At 51.0% G+C, this 21418-nt stretch overlaps 1 protein-coding gene across 1 annotated transcript; it reads left to right on the forward strand.

The window, feature by feature from the left end:
• The first annotated feature begins 2373 nt into the window (after positions 1-2373).
• On the forward strand, positions 2374-21033 carry Atp6v1b1 (ATPase H+ transporting V1 subunit B1). Its single transcript, NM_001107867.2, is given in 14 exon segments — positions 2374-2552; positions 8882-8937; positions 13697-13795; positions 13961-14054; positions 14461-14538; positions 15389-15528; positions 16278-16379; positions 16950-17047; positions 17811-17934; positions 18129-18279; positions 18428-18510; positions 19502-19606; positions 19767-19896; positions 19982-21033. Coding segments are annotated over 14 exon segments (1542 nt in total). The 5' UTR covers positions 2374-2434; the 3' UTR covers positions 20146-21033.
• Positions 21034-21418: the final 385 nt, after the last annotated feature.

The raw sequence follows: 21418 nt of genomic DNA on the forward strand, positions 1-21418 counted from the left end.
ACACCATGATCAAGGCAGCTCTTATAAAGGAAAACCTTTCACTGGGGCTGGCTTACAGTTTCAGAGGCTCAGTGCATTTTCATCATGGCTTGAAGGCAGCATGCAGGCAGACATGGTGCTGGAGAAGGAGTTCTACATCTTGATCTGCAGGCAGCAGGAGGGGGATTGTCTTCATCAGGCAGCCAGCAGGAGGCTCTGATTCCACACTGGGCTGAGCTTGAGCATAGAAGACCCCAAAGCCTGCCTACACAGTGACACACTTCCTCCAACAAGACCACACCCACTCCAATAAAGCCACACCTCCAAATGGTGCCACTCCCTATGAGCCAAGCATTGAAGCACATGAATCTATGGGGCCAAACCCGTTCAAACCACCACATAACAAGAAAAGACTGGGCCAAAAAAAAAAAAAAAAAAAAAAAAAAGACCAGAGTCCAGCAGGGTAAATACAAATCCTGTAGCTCTGACATCTGGGACCAAGAATCCAGACAGAGATGTCAAGGTGCCAATGGGCTTGGGTAGCTCTGTCCCTTAGTTCTGCCACTCACAGTAAGCTAACTCAATTTATGCCAACAGCTTTCCTCAACAGACACTAATGGCCTGACATCTCTATTACAACTTAAGCTTTACCCTCACAGTTTCATACAATGGCTTCTCAAGGCCTCTTTGCAGGGGATTCAAACTTGCCACACGTGAACTGGCCTTAAAAGCTTTCTAGAACCTTGTGCAAGCCTCCACAGCTGTGTAACACCTACATTTTATGCCTGTAAAACCAGCAAGGAGTGGATGCTACTACCAAGTTCTGCTATCTGCCTGAGATGTGGTCTGGCCTCTTCTCCCACAGTTGGAGTAGGCTCTGTTCTCTCCAGCAGTCAAAGATCAGAAAACACTTGGGGATTCCTCAGTGCAGGCTCTCTCCTGTCAAATGAACTTGCATTTTCACAACTTGGGGCCTCTGATAGGTGAGCTTGCCTTCTGAGCCCATTTCCTATTGTCCCAGAGCAGAATACCAGGTTCTCTTTAAAGGTTCAAACATCTCTCACAGTTCTGCTTTTTGATCCTGCTTCAACTGTAACTCTAAACTCTCCCTCTTCTTTGAGAAACTGCACACTTCATATCTTTGCTCTGCCTGCTGCCATTGCTCACTGCAGAAGAGAGATGAGCAGAAACCATGCTGCAGCCTGAATGCTGTCCTGCTGTATTAATTACTTTTCTAGTGCAGTGATAAGACACCACGACCAAGGCAATGTGTAGACGAGTTGCAGAGAATTAGAGTCTATGGCCATCATGGTGGGGTGGCATGGCAGTAGGCAGGCGTGATGTTGGAGCAGCTGCTGGAAACTCACATCCAGATCCACAAGCAGGAAGAAGCAGACAGAACACTCGATGCAAGTCCTTTGAAACCTCAAAGCCCACCCCAAGTGCCACCTCCTCCTAATCCTTCCCATATTAGTTACTTCTTCATTGCTATGACAAAGTATCTGGAAGAAGAAACAATGAAGAAAAACCTTATTTTGGTTCACGGTTTGAGATTGCAATTCAGTATGGTAGGAAGGCATGGTGGTTGTAGGAGGGGGATGGGCTGGCTATACTTTCTAGGTGATTCTAAGTCTTGTCAACTTGGCAGTCAAAGTTAACCATCACAGTTAATTACCCACAATAACAGCTTTTTAAATATGCAGCAAAATTTCACACAGAAAGGTAACAGGGGACCACAGGCATAAGCTTACATGATTTCTTCAGCTATGTAGATTTATGGACGCATGCAAACAGGAGTCTGCTCCTTATTAGCCACACACAACCCCCAACCGAAGAGTTCTTTTACAGAATGGGAGGCATGAGAGGGGGAGCAGAGACCTGAAGTGGACAATGCTGGAGAGAGTGGCAGGGAAGACAGCACAGACTGATTTAAGGGACGTGGTAGCTTACTGAAGCAGGTGGCCTGTAACTGGCCAGGAGATGGCCCTCAAAGATGACAAGATGATGGAATTGGAGAGGAAAGGGTATCTAGGTGTGGCTCAGGACAAAGGGTGCAGGTTGAGAAGACAACCTGCCAGAAATAGGGCATGAGGAAACCAAAGAAACATAAGGTGGGGGACAAGGACTTGTTAAAAGAAGGAAAGCTGAAGCCACACTCACTATGGAAACTGTGCTGAGAGACATCTGGGCACCTTGCTCTGCCATTCATTGCAAGCTTTCGGGACTGAGTGGGGCAGCCACTACAGGCCCTGCTGAGCCTGTGCCTGAGAAACCTTGGGAACTGGTGCGTGCCAGCTTCCCTGTTTACAGTCAACCTGGCAGAGGAGGGAAGCAGAGACATAGGGAAGGGGAGGGGTGGCCGCTGGCACAGGCTGAGCAGCCAGCTCTAGCTGAAACTGAAGTCTTAGAGCTACCACCAGTCTCCTCAGGCACTGACTGCAGCTCTCCACACGCCATGGCCACACAAGTAGACGGCAGGCCCTCGGGATTCACTAGCAATAGCTGCGACCCAGGCACAGCCCGAGAGCATGTGCAGGTTGTGACCCGAAACTACATCACCCACCCCCGTGTCAGTGAGTATTCACGTCCAACTGGTGAGGGAGTGGGCTGCTGGGATCATTGCTTTTTGCCTCAGAAACAGGACCAAGACCTAGGGAGATCAGGAGCTATGAGTCCAGAAGAACTCTGCAGCATCGCCTCTAGATAGAGCCTGTGTGCCTGGGTCACCTCTGCAGGTGGCAGGATGGAGGTCCCTATTCAGGCTGGCCCAGAGGAGAGGGCTGAGTTATCATCAGGATCCTAAGATCCAAAGTCCAGAGAGAGCCTGAGAGACAGTCTGACAGACAGACACAGACAGACAGACAGACAGACAGACAGACAGACAGACAGACAGACAGACGACAGACAGACCCAGACAGACCTAGACAGAGACAGCTTGAGTTTGAGACAAAGACAGAGACAGAGGAAGGGAGGGAGGGGGGGGGGAGGGAGGGAAGGAGAACACAGGCGAGCGTGTATGAGTGGGTACAGAGTGATCTGTACTGATGTGTATAGCAGTATAGTCGGTGGGCACTTGGCTTGAGGAATTCAGTATCTGGTGTGTTGTGCCAACGGATGCCTGCATCACCTTCTAGGGGGAAAATCTATCCATAAAGACATGTACTAGAAGGGCATTCTCCACTTGGGGGCAGGGGCACAAGACATGTAACAGCATGTGTGTGCATGTTTGTACACACAGGGTGGAGGTGAGGTGTGTGTGTGTGTGTGTGTGCCTGAATGTGATGCACATGTGTGTTCAAGTGGATTCACGCTTACATGAAGTGTAACTGCAGTAATGAGTGTATACTGTTGGGGTAAGAACATGTACTGGTTCACACATGGTGTGCCTTTCTCATCTGGTCAGTAGGCAACTGTGCCTGATCTGGAGGGGTAAGTCACGCCAGTGTCGAAAACCTGGCAAGGCCCACAGGGCCAAAGCCACCCCTCACGTTCTTGTCCAAGGTCACTCTCCCTGGCCTGATAGTCCAGCTTTCTGGAGTAAACCAGCCTGAGTAGCCCCAGCTGACCAGAGCCTGAGGCTCCTTAACAGGATGTGCTGGGGGAGGGGAAGGAGCTAGACACAGCCACTCCTTCACCCTGACTCCAGAGTCACCCAACCCCACAGAGGAGGTGCAGTATACATTCAGGGCGCCCCACGGCTGAGCTCAGAGCAAGCAGATTGTCTTTCAGCCTTCAGGGACCATGGCCCTGGGTGCTGGGACTGTCTGGGGCTGCCATGGGCACAATGTGCACCAACTAGGGAGAAAGGTGCAAGGGGGCAGGCCCGGTTTCTCACAGAGGCCAGAAGGCCCTGCCTCAGGAACACAGAGTCCAGAGATAGCCCCCTAGGCAAAAGCTTGGGTCATGAGAGCCCAGAAATCAGTGGAGAGAGGGCACCATTGTGCCCAGGTTTGGGGCTATTCGATACTCTGCCCCACAGACTCTCCCACCTTCGTGCAAAGGAGAGCTGCCAGGTTGGGTGGGGCAGATGTCTGCACCTCCCGGCTCAGCTTTCCTTCTGGAATGTGGCCTTACAGGGATCCACAAAGGATCTCCTGGTACAACCTTTGTGTGCCACACCTCACCCACCATGTATTCCTCCAGGTAGGAGGGCTCAAGCTAAAGCAGCCTCTCCCCAGTTTCCTCCTACTGACCATGTTTATTGTCAACACCCTGTACGTTGTGACAGTCTCCCCCCACCCAAGACAATAAGGCCATGCTCACAGTGACGCAGCAAAGGCTACAGAAGGATGCACTCCAGGTTCTGCTGTGGTACCGTCCATCACCTTACCACAGGCTGACAGTCCTCACAGGATATCCCTAGAGGCCTGGCTAGCCCTCCAAGGACACCTTCCTAGACTGGGTCAGCCTAGCTCCCCATTCCCCCTCCATTTATCTTGGGTATCTGGGAGATGTTCTTCCTGGGAAGTGTGGCTGTTGTCCGCCTTACACAGGTAGGCTGTCTCCCTTACCCTCCTCTAGGCACTCTACTCTGAAACACCGGTCTCTAGCTCAGGCTGGAGAACTGGACAGGGAGCCTAGGAGATGGGCCACCCCAGAGGGTCAGGGTCCCAAGGGCTCTTGTAGCCTTGCACAGAGGCAAGTCTGATCATCAGAGTCTGGCCCTCACAGGGTACAACTGTGGTGGAAGTGTGTCTTAATGCTATGCTGAGGGACAGAGCTGGCCAGAAAAGAGGGGGAAGAACAAAGATGGGACTGAATATGAGTGCCAGCGATATCCACCTTGGGATCAGGGCCCTCCTTGCCCAGTGGAGCCACCCTTAATCCCGGAGGGTCTCTGCTGATTGTAGAGGTGCAGCTTCATGGGGTCAATGGCTAGACATGCAGCATTGCATGGGGGGGGTGTCCAGCTTATGCAAAGGTGCAAAAGGACAATTTGGAGGGATGGAGCCAGGTTATTAACCCAAAGGGGAAGAAGTTACAGTAGGGTCCTAACAAGTAGGTTTGATTCTAAGACCCATCTTCCAACGGTGACCCCTCCCCCAGGGGTGGAGGAGCAGGATCTGCTGCCCTAGGGTTGCCCCAACCCTGGCCTCCAGCCTGCTGGGGAGGAGGGATGTGGGGGGGGGACCAAGATCGGACAGTGCAGGTGTAGCAGGGCCTGCACTAATTAGGGCCTTTTAGGGCCTTGTAGGAGCCCTGCTGCGCCTTTCAAGGGAAGGCCACTGGGTCGTGGGGGTAGGGAGCTCTCTTCCACCCCGCAGCCCCCAAAGCAACTCCAGTGTCAGAGACAATGGAAGGGGTTGGGCAGAGCAGAGAGTGTCTGCTGAGTCTGAGGAAAGTCCATTGAGAGAGTGCCCTGAGGTCAGAGGAGCCAACTCGCTCCTGCCAGCTCACCATCCTGTTTCTTTCTTCAGGGTCAAGTGGGACATCTCTGGGTGGGCGGTGGCCATAATCCCTGAGTGCCCCAGAACCAGCCAAATCTCTCCACTTTAGTTTACCGCTCCATGCAAGGGACACAGTCAGGGTGCCCACCAGCCAGGGAGACCTTTGGAGTTTGGTTTCCCTTTGCACGAGTCCTAACTGGACAGCCCAAACCTAGGGGTGCTGTCGTGTCTATGCACCTAACTCTCAGGAGGATGGCCACAAGCTTGAAGTCACCCTGGTCAATAAAAGGGAATTTGAAGCAAGCCTGCACTGTGAATGCTACCCAACTGTCACTGATCAAGGCAAATAAATGACAACTCAAATGAAACAAGAATGAGACCTTATCAGTCTCCCCCCCCCTCCCAATAAAGCAGATGGCTCTGAGAAAGTTGGAGTCTACAATCCCTCAGAGAGGTCGGGTAGACATGCTGTAAGAGGTAGGCAAGGGCAAGGCCTGAAATGCCTGCAGTCGCTGTTGAATAGGAAGTGGTACTTGAGTAGCTTTCTAAAGCGAGGGCTCCATAATACAGAGAGAGTTCTGTCTGTCTCCAGTCACTCTGTCATCCCTGCCTAGAGCTGGGTGTGCTGAGATGGCTCAGAGACCTCACAGGGGTCATTATGTGGTCTGACTGAGCAAGGCTATGCTCTCCCTACCTGAGTCCCAGAGGGTCAGCCAGGCCACCAGCATTGCCCCCCACCCTTCCTACTCCATATCAAGCAGGGAGCCCAGCCTCTAGTCCCTAACCTTCATCTCCAGGTACCCCCTCTCCAGGTAAAATTGTTGGATAGAAATGACACAGGGCAGACTATGAAGTATTGAAGATGGGGGGGGGGCAGGCTGTCACAGAAGAAAGCAGAAAGGCTGGCCTCCCAAGATTGTGAGACTTCAAGTGATCCCTTTGGGCTTTATGGTTCTTTTCCCTCCTGAGACAAGGCACTCTGACCCAGACATGCTGCAGTCTCTTGACCCTAAGCTCACCGCTGTCTTCCCCCAAGTCTATGGATCTAGCAAAAGCCAGCTCTCTCAGGCTTGGAAACACTTGCCTAACTGTCTGCTTCCCATCCTGGTCAGGTGCTGCTACTGGTCCTGCTTCTACTGGTCTCACTAGCTCCACTCTACACCATTTCAGTGTGTAAAATTTCATCAGAGTGTATGTCACGTGGTCCACCAGTCCCCCCCCCCGCCCCTGCCCTTCCCCTATACACATTCTTTCTCATCTTTTCCTCCATTGTCCTCAGCGGGCAGGAGTTTGGAATGTGGCCCTTGGGCTGGGCATCAGGACTCCCATTTGGCCTGGGACCAAGATGGAGAAACCTGTTGGTTCTGATGTGGGACGCATGGGAATACTGAGTTCATGGAACCAGTTAGTGCCTCCCAGATCAAACAGCCCTATGTATTCCTGTGTCTGCCTTATACTGAGCACAGCAGAGGCCATCCCTGACGGCTCTCCCAACACTGGAAGCCAGCCTGGGAGTCATGAATGTCTCTAGCCTCTCTGTCCCTCAAGGCACTGAGGAGCTAAACAAACAAACAAACAAACAAACAAATAAACAAACAAACCAGGGCTTATTTCAACTCTGCCATGAGCACTTTCCACAACTCCCTGGGGCTGCTTGTAAACCTCCCCTTAACTTGAGGGCATCCCCTACTTGAGGGCATTTCTTCCCTGAGCACCCAATCTGGTCTCATGTCTGTCCCATAGACTCTTCAACTCTTTTGCCTACTGGTTTCACAACTCATCTGCCCATCTTGGCCTCCATGAGACCCATCCTGTTGCTCACCTCACTCGGCTGTCCTGATCCTCCCATCTCAACAGTGTCCCTGTAGTTCCTGATAGTTTCAGTAACACCACGCTCACTCTGTCCTTCCATTGGATAATAGGCCATCCCTTTGAGTGATCGTCTATTTGCCTTCATTGGTGGTGGTTGGATGGCATTCAACAGCCAGAACAGCCGTGCTCAAAGAAAGGAAGGGAGGAGGAAGAGAGGGAAGGGGCAGGGCCTGGTCTGGTCTGTAAGAAGCCCTTCAGTGGGGAACATTGTGGGTTTCTTCCAAGGATGCTAGAGGTGGAAGATGAGAAGGAAAAGGAGCCTCTGGGGGAATGTGCCTGGTGTTGTTTGTAGTGGTCTCCTGTGAGACTAGGTGCTGCAGGAGGAGGCTGAGGGGAGCCATTGGCCATGGTGATAAGGCTGGCCTGAGGGAGAAATGCAGGATAGGAGCTGGCCCTTCACTCCAGCAGGGGCTTCTGGATCCTGCCTCTGATAAGGGTAGGCCTCCTTTAGTGTAGAGGGAAGGGAAGGGATGTGCTGCAGCACTCGCCTGGCTCAGCCTTGAGCTTTGCATGGTCCTTACCCTGGGAAGGTTGGCCTTGCACACTTGTTCCTTCTGGTGCACACACAGTGTGAATGCAGCTTAAATGACTGGGAGGGCATGGACAGGGACACTGACTTCTTCTGGGGCCAGGCATGCTGTGAACCAGTGTGGGCTGATGGGGAGCACAGGGTAGGCCCTCCCCAGATCTGCCACAAGCCTGCCTTTTCCCAGCTCCAGGCCCACTGTGCCCACCTTCCCTGAACTCTGTCATCTGTGAGTGACCCAGTTCCTTCCCAGCATCCCATTCATCTGGTCTGGCTAAATTACTTGTCTAAATTACTGTGTTACTGGTGCACTCCAGAATCCCTGAAAGGGATGAGCCATGGTACTCCCTTACCACAGACCAGGGACCACAGCCTACTCAGAATCCCCAGCTAGCCCCAGCACTTAGCAGGACCAAAGGTGGGCTTCCTGGCTGACAGTCCATGGGTCTTACCCTGGGAGCTGAGCTCTGCTCTCACTATGGTGTGTGTGTGTGTGTGTGTGTGTGTGTGTGTCTGTCTGTCTGTCTGTCTGTCTGTCTGTCTGTCTACACCCTTCCCTCCCCCACAGGATGCCCAGTGAGCTGGTGGGACCTGGTCAGGGCTTGGTGGAGGACACAGAGGGCTACAGCGCCCCTCATCCCACAGAGCTCATCAGTGCAGGGTGAAGGGAGGGCAGTGGGGGCCTGGGGAAGGGTCCAGGAGGCCACAGCTGTGGCCCAGAACCTTTTGGAAAATTTGAGTGGAGTTGGGTAAGGGGAGTAGAAGAGGTGGGGGTTGAGGCCAGAGGGGAAGCACATGGGGTAGGGAGCTCAGCAGGCCTGGGCAGGACTCTGAGGAGGCCTCTGCCCTCATGCCCTCCTCCAGCATCCTGCAGGTGTCGAGACAGTGGGGGGCCTGTGGCAGGGGCTTGACCCTTACAGCAATGGTGGCTGGTGCTGTCACAGCTAATGACCCTGATGGCCCAGGCTGAGGAGGAGTGGGGGTGCACAGAAGGCAGGAGACAGAGGATGATTCTCTCTCTCTGCATGAATGTGTGTGTGCCCATGCAGATTCTCTTGGAGGTAGAGCACAGTGGGACATAAGGGTGAGACCCTCACACACCCCTCCCCTCCCCCAGCCTACAGGACAGTATGCAGCGTCAATGGGCCTCTGGTGGTGCTGGACCAAGTCAAGGTAAGACTCTTCAGTCCCTCTCCTAGGCCCTAGGCTATATCCCAGGTTTCTTTTAAGCTGTCCATTCAGAGACCTTGTCTTAATTCTTTTTAATTCTGTCGCTTCTCAAGTCACCTGCAAAGTTTCCTCTTGTCTGTGAGAGGCTGTAAAAAGCATAAGCACACAGGGTACAGGCTGGGGAAGTGGGGGCTGGGGCTAGTACTAGCCCGGCCTACCCAAGCTGGCCCTCCTTCATCTCTTAGTCTCTCCGACCCACGACCCAGGGGCTAGAGATCAAACCCAGGACCTTATGCATGTCAGGCAAGAGCTGTGCTGTATCCTGAGCTGCATTTCTCTCCCTGCCTCCCTGCCTCCCTGCCTCCCTGCCTCCCTGCCTCCCTGCCTCCCTGCCTCCCTGCCTCCCTGCCTCCCTGCCTCCCTGCCTCCCTGCCTCCCTGCCTCCCTCTTCCCCGCGCCGCCCCCCACCCCCGATTTTTTTTTTCTTTTTTTCCGGAGCTGGGGACCAAACCCAGGGCCTTGAGCTTGCTAGGCAAGCGCTCTACCGAGCTAAATCCCCAACCCCTCCCACCCCCGCTTTTGTTGAGCTGGTTTATTGCTTGGTTTCTTTTAAGCCCAAGTTAGTATTCCCTGTTGAAGTTTTACTCTTCAGGCTGACAGTCCGATCTCTCTAGTGAGAGGACAAACACAGGAGACAGGGGTGGTTTTAGATAAGACCCCAGGCTCGCACGAAAGGGAGCAGAGGACTAAAGAGTGGGACTTTGCTGTAGCACTCACTTCCTTTGGCTCTCTGCTCTTGAGTGCCCTCTTGTGGTTGAGAGGCGAAACGGTTGGGCTTCCGCAACTCAACCACTTCGAAGAAATTAGGGCTGGGAAGAGCCACTCATAGAGAAACCCCACACCACGGGATCTAGAGACCGCTGGGAGAAAAGGACAAACAAAACCGTCTTCGGTGACAGTCATCACTGAAAATCTGAGAAGGGAAACCCTGGGAGAGTATCCCCACCCTGGTTACTAGTCTATCCAACTCTCCCCAGACCCGTAAGGTCACTAGTGTGTGGCCATAAGGAGACAGAATGACAGCCACGATGATGATAACTTCCGGCACTAAAACATGTCACCAAATGTTAATATATTTTAATAGCAAAAATAACGCATGCTCCTTGTACCCAGAGAAACAAAGGAAAGACTGCTAATCATCTGTCCCGTTGCCTCCAGACCCGTGAAACCTGGAGTCTGTGCTCTTCTACAGGTGAACAGCGCAGGTGGGGAGAGCTGCCTGCACCCCTGTTGTATGGTGTCCCAGCAGGCTGTGTTTCTGGGTATACTATTTATAGGGCTTAACCTTCAGTGTCAACTAGGTTTTAGGATCACCTAGGAGACGTGCCATTAGGTATGTGTGTAAGAGCAACCTCCAGAAAGGTTTAAATAAGAATGGAAGACTTGGGGGCTGGAAAGGTGGCTCAGTGGTTAAGAGCACTGACTGCTCTTCCAGAGGTCCTGAGTTCAAATCCCAGCAACCACATGGTGGCTCACAACCATCTGTAATGAGACCCGATGCCCTCTTCTGGTGTGTCTGAAGACAGCTACAGTATACTCAAATACATAAAATAAATAAATATTAAAAAAAAAAAAAAGAATGGAAGACTTGCCCAGAATGTAGGTGGCATCATCCCATAAGGTGAGGTCCCAGGCTGAATAAAAAGGGAAAGGGGGAACCGAAGCTGAGCACCAGAATTCACCTCTTCTTGTGGCCAGCCACCTCAAGTTCTGTCCCAAGCCTTTCGCACCGAGGTGAACTAAATCCTCTCAGACCATGAGCCAAAACAAAGACTTCTTTAAGTTGCATTTGTCAGGCAAAGAGAAAGGAAAAAAAAAAGCTAATATGGATTTATTGAGTAGTCCCATTCTGTTTACAGGTTCTGCTGCTACAAATAGTTTACGAATACACATCCTTTTACCCTGATTCTCTCTGTGGTGTAAGAGCTACAGAGAGGCCTGTGTGTTTACTGTATGTGAAGATAAATATTGCAGCAGGTGTGTCAGGAGCAGTATGCGTGCTTAGCAAGCTCACTACCTTGGATGCTACCCTCAGTGCCACAGTACATATACAGATAGACAGTGGTGTGAGGCAGGAGTGCTTGCTCTGAAGTGTGCCCTGACCTGAGTCCCAGCAGGGTCTGTGGAAGGACCCGCCATCACACATCTCTGTAGACCCCCAGTGTGTTCTCATCTGTGACGTTGCTGTAAGCAAACTGGCTGGGCCCGCTACCCTGCCCCCCCCTCTGTCTCTGTCTGCCTCTGTGTGTGTGTGTGTGTCTCTCTCTGTCTCTCTGTCTCCTCCTCTCTGCCTCTCTCTCTCTCTCTCCCTCTCTCTCTCTCTCTCTCTCTCTCTCTCTCTCTCTCTCTCTCTCTCTCTCCTTCTCTCTCTCTCTCTCTCCACCACACCCCCAAGGAGCCACCAGAAGCCAAAAGCAGTTAGAGGATATTGTGAACTCTTAACTGCTGAGCCATCTCCAGGACACCTTAGACAATTTTTTAACTTTCTTCTCCAACTTTTAGGATATTGATTTTTAGATCTTATAATCCATTAATAAGATGCGCTTCACTGGAGAGTTCCGTTAGAGTAACCTTGTGCTCTGAACTTAGTCCTATGTGGCTATCTTCATTTTTTTCTGTTTTTTTTTTTCTTTGAGTTTGTAACGTGGTCTTTTTAATCCATCACTGAACTCCATGTGTGAATGTTCAGTTAGGATTTGGGGATAGAGATCAAGTAGCCTCCAACTTTCCTATCAGGGTTTTATTTTGGTTTCAAGGTCATGCTTGCCTCATAAAATGAATTAAACCCAGTATCTTTTAAAAAGTTTAAGAAAATTTCAAATTATTTGTTCTTGCTTATTAAAATTTCCTGGCATAACTCTCACTGGCCAATGCTTTAAACTATTTAATATCTTCACAGAATCAGCCAAGAAAGGTATCACACACCTTTAATCCCAGCACTCACGAGACAGAGGCAGATAGATCTCTGAGTTTAAGGCCAGCCTGATCTACAAATTGAGTTCCAGGCTAGACAGAGCTATATTGTGAGACCTTTCTCAAAAAAGAAATTGTAAGATTGTTCTGCCTTTCTATTAATTTTTAATTAGTTCTGGCTTGAGTTGTAGTCGCCTAAGTCTTCATTCATTTCTTCTAAATTCATATATATATATACATACATATATATACATATACACATACATACATATTTCTTTTATTGTTTTCTGAATCTGATTGGTAGAGCTTGTTGTGGTTTCCTTTTCCAATAGCTCTTTGTTCTTTTTGGTTTGTGTGTGTGTGTGTGTGTGTGTGTGTGTGTGTGTGTGTGTGTGTATACACATGAATGCAATGCCCATATTGACCAGAAGAAAGTGTTGGATCTTCTGGAACTAGATCCTCCAGCCCTGTTTTCTTTTCCTCTCTTTCTTTCCATCCTTCCCTTTCTATTATGAATAATGTTTCCATGAGCATTTACAGTCAAGGTTTTATGTGAATATATATGTGTTTAGTTGTTAGGTACATATCTAAGAGTAAAACTTCTAAGGGCAAATGGTAACTCTATTCTAACCTTTTGAGGGACTGCACACTGCTTTCCTCAGTGCATTGGTTTATAGTCCACCTGGAAGAATAAAGAGGGTTCCGATTTCTCCATATCCACAGTAGTGTGTGTAATCTGCCTTTATTAGCATCATCATCATCATCATCATCACCACCACCACCACCACCACTACCACCACCATCACCATCACCACCACCACCACCATCACCAACATCACCACCACCACCACCACCACCACCACCTCCACCATCATCACCACCACCACCTCCACCACCACCATCACCACCACCTCCACCACCACCACTACCACCACCATCACCATCACCACCACCACCACCACCATCACCAACATCACCACCACCACCACCACCACCACCACCTCCACCATCATCACCACCATCACTACCACCACCACCACCACCACCACCACCTCCACCTCCACCACCACCACCACCATCACCATCACCACCACCACCATCACACCACATCAGCAGGTGTGCAGTGGTACCTCACCATGGTTTTCATTTTCATTTTCTTGCTGATTAGAGAGGATGGCCAGGAACATGTTGCTCCCTGCCTATTGACCTGACCTGTGTTTAAATTCCTAAGCTTTACACAGATGTCAGCAACCCCCCCATTCCCCACTCCTTAGCTAGGAATGGGTTGTCACTCATTAAACAGGCATCAACTCCAGTTCCATAACTAGGAATTGGTATCACTGGTTCATAGGGACACCTGGAAAACAGGGAGTCTTTCTTCTGGTGACAAGTGTGCTTCTCCTTGGTGCTCAGGAAACCCCACCCCTGCCTGGCTATGTGCACAGCTTGCCTGTGTGGCTCCCACCCTGCACAGCTGCCTCTGGAGTGAGACTTATTCTTAGCATTCTTGTTTTAAAGATGAAAAGACTAAGGCTCATGAGTTAATGGCTTTAGGGCTCAATAATCATTTGGGTAATTAGCCGCCTGCCACAAACTTGCACTAAGGAGGGAGCTTTGGCTCTAACACGTGCTTCTGATTAAAGTCCCAGTTCACTCCAGTGTGCCCCTCCCAAACAAAATCCCCTTCCCCACACCAGGGCACAAGAAAACAGGCAGTAGTTTAAGATCAGAAGGAGGAGAAACAGGGAGGTGACCTGGCTTCACCCTGGGTGACTCTTCTCCCTAACAGTTTGCCCAGTACGCTGAGATTGTCAACTTTACCCTCCCTGATGGTACTCAGAGGAGTGGCCAAGTGCTTGAAGTGGCTGGGACCAAAGCCATTGTTCAGGTAAGTGTGCCAATTCTAAGAACAAACTCACAGTTCCCGTGCTATCTTACAAGTCTTGGAGGGAAGAAGGACCGATTCCCCTGCTCGGAGCTGCGCACTGAGTGCCTACAGTGGGAAGCCCCACTCTTTCCAGCAAGCCACTCAGCAGCGGTGTCTAACTCACAGGTGTTTGAGGGGACCTCAGGGATCGATTCCCAGAAGACCACATGTGAATTCACAGGCGACATCCTGCGGACTCCAGTGTCAGAGGACATGCTGGGTGAGAGTGGCAGGCTGTGTGCACCTCGGTCTTCCTGGCTTCTCCGGCAAAGCCCAGAGTGCCTGTACTTGAATGTTTCCTATGTGCTCTCTGAGGCTATACTTTCTCTCTCTAGCTCCCATCCCTAGTGCAGGGACCAGCATATAGACCAGGCTGCATGATGAGAGGGTGAGGCTAAATCATTGCAGGTGCAGGTTGAAAGGGATGGCTGAGCCTGGTTCTCTGATAAGTGACACCTGGGCCCAGGTCAGTGGACAGGATGACTCCAAAATGCCTTGTGTGTAGTAGCTGGGGACTCAGGAGGGGGAGAATACAGGGTAGAGAGATTCTGAAGGGGTATGGGGAGCTCGTGGCCTTGCAGATGCTGGGAGCATGAACATCTACCTGCACCCCTTGTCCCTCCCAGGTCGGATTTTCAATGGCTCTGGCAAACCCATTGACAAAGGACCTGCTGTCATGGCAGAGGACTTTCTGGACATCAATGGTAAGAGAGTGGAGGCTGCGCATGGCTTTGAGGGCACAGCCTCAGCATCTGTCTGATCCAAGCCATTCTTTCTGCCACCTACTCTTGGAAGTCCTGCACAGATCCAGGCCAAGTAGTGCTAACCCCATGGCTGATCAGATATACAGGCAGATCAGTAAAGGCCCCTCTGTCCTCAGATACACCATAGAGTCCCCAAACTGCCCCTGGCACTCCATTCTGTCAGTGCACAGCACCTCCAGCTATTCTCTGTGGCCTTCAGTTTCATAAGCTCTCTCCCAGGAGCTGGGGCAGGAAGTGGGCACAGCAGAGACAGAGCCCTTCCGGGGACCCTAGCTATTCTTGAGGAGACCTTCCTGACTCCCCCAACCTCAGCCCATTTGTTTTCTGAGAGAGTAATGGGGGCCTGTGGAGCCCCCTCATTTAACCAGGCCACAGTCCAAGCTAGTGGCAAAGCACAGTCTGTTCACACCTAGACTTTGAACCACCTTCTGGTTCTCTGAACACCAGTCAGGTGCCTCAGTGTTGAGAAGGGCTGTCTAGCTAAGGTCCTCACCACCTGCCACATGCGTCTAAGGTGCTAGGAAATACAATCTAAGATAGCATTGGACCCATGCTTGAACTTGAAGCTGCCCCTGGCATTATTCAGATGAAAGGAAATTTCATTTTTAAGCTGCATCTAATATGCACAAGAGAACCGGGCGTGACACTTGTGCCTGGGTGCCACTGTGCCCACAGAGCGCAGTTCCACTGTTGCAGAGGCTGCTGTTAAGGTTGGCCGACAGACACCTTGGGGGCTGGTGGTACAGAGATGGGCTTGAGCCTGAACCTGGCTCCATGTTCACTCCTCCAGGCCAGCCAATCAATCCCCATGACCGAATCTACCCTGAGGAGATGATCCAGACGGGAATCTCCCCCATCGATGTCATGAACAGCATCGCCCGTGGCCAGAAGATTCCCATCTTCTCTGCAGCGGGGCTCCCCCACAATGAGGTAAGGACCAGGGACAATCCGAGGCCTGGGCTTCCAGGCGAGTACTGAGCACTTCTGTGCCATGCAGTGTAAGTATCTACCCTGCTGGTGCTTCCTGGCCACTGGAGGTCAGGGCTGCACAAGAGACACTCCCAACACACACAGTCACACATTGCTTCAGGGAAAGGTTGCATGCTGTCCCTAGTGAATGGACTGCTCACTAACTTCAGAGAGCCCAAGCAGACTCCAGTGTAAAAAACCTGCAGCCTGTACTCAGTCCTTGTACTAGTAGTGTTTGCCTGACTACACCACCAGACAGGAGCCATGTGGTCCTCTCAGAGCCAATGGTATGACACAGTTTCTAGATAGCCTTTCCTCACCATTCCTGACTATGCTAGCTCTCTTTCAAGAGTCTCCCTCCCCAACATGTCTTGGTTTGGGACAGAGGGCTCGCATGGTCACACATGTTCGTCCAGCAGGCTGAGGAGGTGCAGGCCCTGAAACTAAACTGCCTGAATTCACACCAAGACTACCCTTTAGGACTCAGCCCTGCCCCCTGTCACAGGTGCCTTCAACTCCTTCACAGCCAAAAGAACAGACCATCCCCAACCCGGGGAAAGACTGCAGGATTCAGGGCAGTTCCTTACTCTCTGGGCTTGGACTCTCCCCATCCAAAGTCTCTAACAGTCTGTCCTCCTCCATGATGCTCAGGCAAGCCACACAAGGGGCTCTGGCCCTGACAGTCTCCCTCCTGGCCCATCCTCTCTCAGATTGCAGCCCAGATCTGCCGCCAAGCTGGGCTGGTGAAGAAATCCAAGGCTGTGCTGGATTATCATGAAGACAACTTCGCCATTGTCTTTGCAGCCATGGGGGTAAGGGAAGCTGGAGGCAAGTTCTGGAAGCTGTGAGAAGCAGCCACTCCTGCCTTGGCCCTGACACAGCCTATTCTGATGAGGGACACCCAGTCCTGCATCCTGAGAAGCCCCAAAAGTTCAGCCTGACCAAATGGACAGAGAAGGACTCAGTGACCAGGGCAGGGTGACCCTTGAGGTAGCCCAGGGGCCATTGCTGCTATAAGATGGGCCATACTTGACCTAGGGAAGGAGCCCAGAGGATCTATAGAGACAAGATAACTTCTGGAAGGGGATACCATGGGTTCAATCCTTAGGGGGTTCAATGGGAGGCTGACAAGCTGTGTGGGGAGGTAACTAGCCAAGGGAAGGACAAGAAGAAGCTGGGTGTGAGAAGAGGCAGATATTTGCAATGGGGGGACCTGGTGAGTCCTTTTTGAGCCCTAGGGCCACCTCAGTGACTATTCACCTGTGGCCCCATGACTGTTAAGCTGGTCAGTCCCCAAGATTTGCTGAGAAAAGCTGGACATGACTAAGCCCTGCCCTTGGCCATGTGGCCTGGACCTATAGCTCTCCTGGCTATGTGTCTAGGTGAACATGGAGACAGCCAGGTTCTTCAAGTCAGATTTCGAGCAGAATGGAACCATGGGGAATGTCTGTCTCTTCCTGAATTTGGCCAATGACCCTACGTGAGTGCTTCTAAGCTCGGACTGCCTTTGGGACCTGCCTCTTTTCTAGACCTGGGATACTAGGGGTTCAGGACACCCCAGAACGACAGCCATGGGCCAGAGCTTTGAGAATAACTCTTGGTTGTACAGATATGGAAATTGCAACCTGGGGGCCGCTAGGAAGCCAGACCAGGACCCTACTTGCCCCTTTGCTTTCTGCATCTGTGTGCTATTCCAGTCAGAGAACCTCATGCCTGAATCACCTCTATAGGCAGGTTCCAATATTTAAGAAATGTTCTAGGGGTTGGGGATTTAGCTCAGTGGTAGAGCGTTTGCCTAGGAAGCGCAAGGCCCTGGGTTCGGTCCCCAGCCCCGGGGGGGGGGGGGGGGAAGAAATGCTCTATTTTGAAAGTTTCAAAGATGGAGTTTTAAATCTAGGGTTCACACGGATGAAATTAGAAACCTACTAGACTATCCTGCATATTACGTAAGTAACAGAACTCTGAAGGCTGAGACGGCATTGCTAAGGAGAGGTCCACAGGACCACAGCCTCCGAACTGAAAGTGGCCAGTTAAATACAGGAAGTACGCTAGGAGAACTGCTAGTAGGAAAGGGACTTGGGGGAGGGGGGCTCATCCTGGACAGTAGGAAAGGGAGCATCTGTATTGCCAGAAAACATCCACTCTTGAGAACCACTGTTCTTGAGAACATTCAGTTCATGGGTATCATGGAACCCAGGCCTGGGCCTCCATGCTCCCTGAGCACTGCCATGCTTGGCTTCCAGGATTGAGCGGATCATCACCCCACGTCTGGCACTGACCACAGCTGAGTTCCTTGCCTACCAGTGTGAGAAGCATGTGCTGGTCATATTGACTGACATGAGCTCCTATGCGGAAGCTTTGCGGGAGGTAAGCTGGCTAAAGGCCTCAGGTTCAAACCACCTCCTCCCTGTCTCTCACTCCCACATCCATCAGTGATTCCCAGGGCTCAGTCACAGGCTGGCCATTCCTCTTCTTCCCCCCACCCCAGTCCAGCCTCCTAATCTCTCCTCCTGAATCTAGTCTTTCATCTCCTGACATACCCATTGTTGTGGGTGCTGCAGGTCTCAGCTGCCCGAGAGGAAGTACCAGGACGCCGTGGCTTCCCCGGATATATGTACACAGACTTGGCCACCATCTATGAGCGAGCCGGCCGTGTGGAGGGCCGGGGTGGCTCCATAACCCAGATCCCCATTCTCACTATGCCTAATGACGGTAGCCTCACACCCCTGCCCTCCAGAGTCCCCCCTCCTTTCCCACCAGCCACCCCATCACTCCCATGATTAAAGCAGAACTCACGTGTCCCCAGTAGATGTGAACCCACCCAGTCCCCACACACTGAGGGCAGGCCATTTGCTTGCAGATATTACCCACCCCATCCCAGACCTGACTGGCTTCATCACAGAGGGACAGATTTATGTGGACAGACAGCTACATAACCGGCAGGTACTGTTCCCTCCAAATATCCACCCCCTTCCCTCCACATCTGCTTCCTTGCCACCAAGACAGTGAAGTCATGTATGACTCCAGTGCAAGAGGGATGAGAGGCTGGCCCAAAGTTACAGCGTCCAGAGCTAGGTGGTGGGGGAGCCTGTGCTTCACAACTAGCCTCAGGGTAGCCCCCTTGACATTGAGAATATGTCCCTAATCCTCTGTACCCATGTTTACATATCACACCAATGTACTGGGGGAGGAGGTGGATACACTAGAACATATGAAGCATATGAAAGCCATCAAATAGAAAATACTTCTCTTTCTGTTACAATTTGCTTTGGTGACACGAAATAGAGGTAACAGGGCTCGGGGTGTAGCTCAATTGCTTAAGAGCCTGCCTAGCATGTAGGAGGCCCTGGGTTCCAATCCCAGCATTGCATAAACCAAGCAACAACTCAGCCTGCAATCCCAGCATAAGCCTGTAATCCTAGGGCTAGGGAGGCGGAGGCAGGAAGATCAGAAGTTCAAAGCTATCTTTAGCTACAAAGCAAGTTTGAGCCCAGAAGAGACCCTATCTCAAAACACACAAATACACATGAATACACACACCCATGCACACACACATGCTCACACACATACACACACCTGCACACACATAAACGCACATGCACACACACATATACACACAGATGCTTCTAAGATACTACTTGTTTGTGCAAATAATCAAATGTTTTTAAAAAGAGTGTTGTGTTGGCTAATTTCACCCCATTAGCCCTAGCTCCAGCTTCCTTCCTGCATGGATTCACATATACAGACCACCTCAGGCTCTCTCACTTGGTAACGGAGGCCTAGAATCTATGGGGAGCGAAGCAGGTGTAGTGTGGCTGCTCTGCTTGTTAATTGTCTGCAGGATGAGTAGGAGTGTCCTGAGAAGGGTGTGGAGGAACAGGTGTATGGAAGGAGAGCGTCTGTCCAGTTATTTGTCACTCTCTTGTGCTCCCAGGTCTACCCACCCATCAATGTGCTCCCTTCCCTCTCACGACTGATGAAGTCGGCCATAGGTGAGGGCATGACCAGAAAGGACCACGGAGATGTCTCCAACCAGCTGGTAAGGAGAGGGGCAGTGGATGAAGATAACCCCGATTTAGAAGCTGAAGTTCTGAGCCCCACCTGGACAAGAAGTTCTTGTCCAGGCAAAGCTGGTCTCTAGCAAGGGGAGCTCAGCCTACAGCGGTGGTGAGCCCACGCTGACCACTGCTCTTCCGTAGTACGCCTGCTACGCCATCGGGAAGGACGTGCAGGCCATGAAAGCGGTGGTGGGGGAGGAGGCGCTCACCTCCGAGGACCTGCTCTACCTGGAGTTCCTGCAGAAGTTCGAGAAGAATTTCATCAACCAAGGTGGGGCACGGCTGGGTGCGGAGCCGCGACCGCCTAGCCCTTTCCTTCTGGGCCAGAGGTCCTTACGGTCCTTCGTGGTCCCCAGGTCCCTACGAGAACCGCACAGTGTTCGAGTCGCTGGACCTGGGCTGGAAACTGCTGCGCATCTTTCCTAAAGAGATGCTGAAGCGCATTCCGCAGAGCGTGACGGACGAGTTCTACTCTCGCCAGGGGGCGCAGCAGGACCCCGCATCCGACACGGCGCTCTAAAGCAACCCCCAGCCGCAGCCTTCTTTTTAGACAGGAGTGATGTAGGTGGGTGGGTGGGCTTTTTTTCTTTAGGGGCTTGCTGAGAATGGAAGCGGGGGAGGGCATCATCCAGAATATTAAGCAGGCGCTCTTACTACGGAACTCCACCTCGGGCCTATGTTTTTATTTTAGAAGCCCCGCCTCCAGAGATGTAACTGAAATGGAAAACAAAACAGTAACAAACGAATTTATCTCTGGTGAAAACAAGAGTGGGAATAGCTGATTGTTGAAAGTGCAGATTATATCATGTATTTACAAAGTATTTACAAAGGAAACTCTAGTTGGGCACAATGGAGCATGGTTTTAATCCCAGTACTCAGGATGTCAGGTAGACAGATCTCTGTGAGTTCAAAGTTAGTCAGGACTAAGTAGCCAAACTCTGTCAGAAAGAAAGAAAGAAAGAAAGAAAGAAAGAAAGAAAGAAAGAAAGAAAGAAAGAAAGAAAGAAAGAAAGAAAGAAAGAAAGAAAGAAAGAAAGAAAGAAAGAAAGAAAGAAAGAAAGAAAGAAAGAAAGAAAGAAAGAAAGAAAGAAGGAAGGAAAGAAAGAAAGAAGGAAAGAAAGAAAGAAAGGAAGGAAGGAAGAAGAAAAGAGAAAAATAAAAGAAAAGACAGACAGACAGACAGATAGACAGAAAGAAAGAAAGAAAGAAAGAGAGAAAGAAAGAAAAGAAAGAAAAAGGGAAAAGTCAGGAAAACTCAGTTGAATTAGTACCCTAACAGAATTCCACTTAGGGAAGTATTTCTGTTAAAATGAGAGCTGAGCTGATGTGGCTGAGTATTCAGCATTCAGGAAACCCTGGGTCCCAGTCCCTGCACTGCACAGACCAGGCATGACTACATGTAACTATAATCCCAGTTCTTGGAAAGTGGAAGCAGGAGGACCAGAAATTCAAGGTTATCCTCCACTACATAGTGAATTTGAGGCCAGCCTGGGCTACATGAAACTCTATTTCAAAAAATACAAAAAAGTAAAATACGAAAGGGCTGGGGCTCATTCGTAAAGCACTTGCCTACTACACACACAGTCTAGGGGTGGGTTCCTAGCCCTCCAAAATAGAACTAAGATGGCCCAGCCATTAAAATCACTTGCCACAAAGCCCGGCTACCTGACTACCTGAGAATGGTGATATGGTGAAAGGAGAACAGCACCTCCCAAATCTTGGCTTCTGACTTGCACATGTGCACACACACAAGCAACCGTTGGGGTGGGGAGTTAGCTGCACGTGGCAGCACA

The sequence above is a fragment of the Rattus norvegicus genome, chromosome 4 (assembly GCF_036323735.1).
Source record: "Rattus norvegicus strain BN/NHsdMcwi chromosome 4, GRCr8, whole genome shotgun sequence".
Classification (NCBI taxonomy): domain Eukaryota; kingdom Metazoa; phylum Chordata; class Mammalia; order Rodentia; family Muridae; genus Rattus; species Rattus norvegicus.